The 4,247-nt window shown below is 35.6% G+C and overlaps 1 protein-coding gene across 1 annotated transcript; it reads right to left on the bottom strand.

Annotated features, from left to right (window-relative positions):
• Positions 1 to 214: 214 nt before the first annotated feature.
• On the bottom strand, positions 215 to 3,913 carry LOC133801138 (glycerol-3-phosphate 2-O-acyltransferase 6). The gene is made up of 2 exons (XM_062239290.1): positions 3,083 to 3,913; positions 215 to 1,357 (listed from the first exon to the last, which is right to left on the bottom strand). The coding sequence occupies exons 1-2, from the start codon at positions 3,704 to 3,706 to the stop codon at positions 467 to 469; spliced, it is 1,515 nt and encodes a 504-aa protein (XP_062095274.1). The 5' UTR covers positions 3,707 to 3,913; the 3' UTR covers positions 215 to 466.
• Positions 3,914 to 4,247: the final 334 nt, after the last annotated feature.

Raw genomic sequence — 4,247 nt, 5'->3', positions numbered from 1 at the left:
TTATCTAGCTTTAAAAGATGCATTGATCTCATGTTATGAATTCTCATTAGATATCAATAAAAGAAAGTCTAGTAATTATCATAGCTAATTTTATAATCTTACTATCTATAGTCAAGAAGAAAATTTAATTGATAACTTATAATATTACAAATATATGAAATAGTTTAATGAAGGACTTAATTTGCAACCAGTGAATATATTTGTAAACCAAGTATAATAAATTAAAGGCTGATCTTCTAGGTAGATTTCCAAAATAGGCATATACAAACACCGTGATTCTCTTCTACAATGAACATCACAGATATGATCACTCTTATTGCTATTTTAAGAGAAACCCTTTTCCATTTTCTTACCATATAATATGAAGAAACAATAGAGAGATTGATCGAGAGAAACTATATATCTTGATAATGGGGTCTTTGTGAATTAATTAATTGATGACTTTTTTTTTTTCAATAATAAAAAATTAGCTAATGATAGTCTTGGCCTCCTTTTCATCTTTCTTAATTGCAACTCGGCCATCTGTCCCAGCAATCATAGCATACTTATCCTTCCTCGTTAGATTGGTGCACTCAAACCCCAAAGTTCCAGCCAAAACCCTTTGAATATAATTGGCCACTTCAAATGCTGACTTTCCTCCATTACAAGTCAACTCCTTGGGAAGTTGATTCAAGAATGTGATCTCATAAGTCGGCATAGGATTCATGAACACGAAATAAGGGTCCAAAAGTTTGTGACCCCGCACCGTGGTGCCATAGAACACACTCTGCTTCGTGTTAATCGCGACCGGCACAATTCGGTCAGTCAGTTCTGCAAATAAAGCGCTGAACCTAAGCAAAAAGGGCTCGCGACAAGTGGTGCCCTCGGGACAAATCACGAGATCACCTTCTTCGAGCAATCGCTTGATGTTGGCCGCGTCTTTCTCTCTCTCCCTTGAAAGTGCCACCGCCTTTATTGGCGAGATCATTTCGGAGAATTTGCTAATGCTATAGGTGACACAACTGATTTTTCGGCCTAGGGCAACAGCGGTGACAACGGGATCAAGAACAGTGCGGTGATTACACACCAACAGGACCCCACTTTTGCCCTTTTTCGGGGCCGGTGGTGGTGTTCCCTTCACGACTACTTTGATTCCCAATAGCTTGTAATTGTACCAAGCAAGTCGTTCCGGGAGAGGGATGTTGAGGTATACCCTTAGAATGGAGAGAATTATACCAATTGGCAGCCATAGGAAAGTGAGTAGTGCCGCCAGAGGGGTTGGTCTTTGCACAAAACGACCTTCGTGGAATATTATTGGGCTAAGGAGCTTGTTCCTTGGTAGAGGATCACACTTGGTTTTGGGGACCATATACCCTTCCTGTGGTCAAATAATTAAGTCAAACACGTTAGCGTGTAATTCAACACCGCTACGGGAATATTATTGGTTAGAGTTGATTAATTAGTTAAGAGTTACTACGTACAACACGTTAGAATGTTTTATGGCTTTCAGAATTTTATTTATTCACATATACTTTTTTAAGTTTAAGTACTGGATGTATCAAAGCTGAATTATTTTTCTGAAAATAGAACAGAATAACATAACAAAAGTACAAAGCTAAACCATACCGTCAGGCGTTAATAAATTGATTGGATTTGTTTACTTATTTTTATTTAACCCTGCTAATTCCTCTATTTTTATTATGTGGGCCTTCAATATATAATATGAAGAACAGACGTTTACCAGAATTGACTGTTTGTTAATAACTAATATATATACATACATCAGAACATAGAATTTTATTTCACGTAGTCAAAACTTATTAGATATATTAATTTTATAAAACAAATATATTTAAAAAAAAAATTGAGGTACAGTTTTAAAAATATGTAAATAAAGCAGCTATAAACAGAAATTACATTTAAAAGTTATATAAAAAAAATGAACAAATCATGTATAATCAAAAATACATTTTAAGAGTAAAATCTTTTTTTATAAATAATGAGAAGGGCCCCATAGCTGGGTCCGTAAATGTACACATCTATATTATACTACTTGCAATTTCAGTATAGTTTAATGTTTTAATATTGTATACTGTCTTAAGATTTATTTTGAAAAAGACTAGAATATTATAGATATTTATATGTGGGAGAGAGATCATGCGAAACACTAAAAATAAGTCAAGTACAAAGTTCACAACGAAAAATAATTGAACATATATATAAGACAATGCATATATATTGACTATTGATCCATAAATATCAGGTTAATTTCTATCACATGACCATGGCCATGGCGATGAGCTGAATAGTAGTATGTGGTTATAAAGGAAATAGTACGTTTAATACGAAGTGTGTGAATTGTTCATGAACATCAACATCTTATTGTTATTGTGTCTTTATATATACCGTACTGTACCAATAATATAAATAAATATATATATATATAATTTAACAATTTTCACAAATATTAACAAGAGTCAAAACCTTCATATAACAGAAAACAAGATAAACATCTTTCAAAAATAGAAACGGTTAGAAGTGCTTCTAACGTGAAATTAAACATTTTTACTGTGGACATGTTCTATATATAGTCTCGTGGACCCCATTATATATGACAGAGTACGTACTACACACACATTTTAATATTTATACGTTTCAACTTTTTTTATTTTTTAAAGGTTTGCTTCTCTCATGGACCAATTAATAAAATAATAACTATTGGTCCATTATATTGAATGGTATAAAACATTACATTAATTTTCGTTTGTTATCTATTTTTGGTGAACAAACATTATATAGTCATTTACGTCCTCACCAACCCTGTAATAACTATAAGATAGCTAATAATAAGTGATGCATGTTACTTTTTCGTACTACTACTTTGTTGAGCTAAGACTGTCTATACACTATCAGAAACCACCCCAGTCTCATCATTAAGTTATATATAACAAGTGCACCGAAAACATTATTAAATTAAATTAACATAAAAATAGCATCAAATTGAACAAAGAAATAATACTGCAAACCAAGAAAGACATAAAAGTAAATAAATAATAATAGTAGTAACGATTTATCAGTGAATAAGCGTATACGTAATTATTACCTTGCAAATTGACATGAAATCATGATCGGTTTCTCTATCTCCAATGCCCAAATCCGGCACGGCCGAGCCGAACTCCTTAACAAGAATTTCTCTCTTGTGTTCACCAACAAGAACGCCCGGAGTTTTGACAAATCCGGTGACTCTGCCGGACTTGGTAACCTCCAACTCCGTCCCAAGAACCTTATCAACTCCCAAAAAGCTCTTCACAAAATGTTCGACCATGACTCTTGGACTGGCCGTGATGATATAGCGTTTTCCGAAAGAACTGAAAACCCTCCAAGTGTCCGGGTGAACATCCTCGGCGTAGAATTTGGGAAGAACGGACCGCGAGACGTGTTCGACGTCTTTGATCTTGAGCCCGGCGAAGGCTATGAAGGTCAGAGTCTTGATGGCCGCGGCCTCGGACAAGAATATGTACGTGAAGTACACGAATGGCACCGACGCCAAGAGGACCAGGCCTCGAAGGAGGCTCCCGGCTTCAATGGCGACGAGCATGTAATAAGGGAAGGCGTTGGAAGAGACAAGAAGAGTCCCATCTAGGTCAGCGGCCACTGTCTGGTTCGACCGATTCTCAGAGCTGCATTTCGTGATTGGTTTGAACCGAGGAGTAGGATGAGCCCCCATAGAAAAAGAAAATGAAAGCAGAATTAGAGAAATGTTGTGATGATGAGCAATGTGTCTTCGATCTTTTGTTTCCTTTGTTTTTCTTTTTTGGTTCGGGTTTGGGGAAGTGAAGAATAATGAGTGGAGGGATGGGGGGTTTTAAAAGAGGAGAGAAAGATGGTCAAGTACTCGTGTTGGTGAAGTACTATTATTTGTAGTTACCATGAAAATATTATGTGGTTGAGACTAAATATGTAGAGTGTATGAGATGTCAAAAAAAAATTTGGTCATTTATTTATTTGTTTGTTTTGATAATATGGGGCGAGGGTTAATTTAAAATCTTTAATTAGTAGTGTATAGGAGAGGAGACTATGTATTTTTGCGTGCAAATTAGGGCAGTTGTGAGGAGAAGGGTATGAGTAGTTGGAAGTCGACCACACCCACATTAACATTCAATTGGCCTACTTTTTAGTTTATAGGCGCCGGCCACGCCGCTTATTAATATAAAGCTCGGCTTTAGACAATGCTCTTTTTGTTGTATTGGCTTAATATTGATTTCTAA

This window comes from Humulus lupulus, chromosome 9, assembly GCF_963169125.1.
Source record: "Humulus lupulus chromosome 9, drHumLupu1.1, whole genome shotgun sequence".
Lineage (NCBI taxonomy): Eukaryota > Viridiplantae > Streptophyta > Magnoliopsida > Rosales > Cannabaceae > Humulus > Humulus lupulus.
Note: the sequence above shows the minus strand (reverse complement) of the source record. Positions and strands in the feature narration are given on the sequence as shown.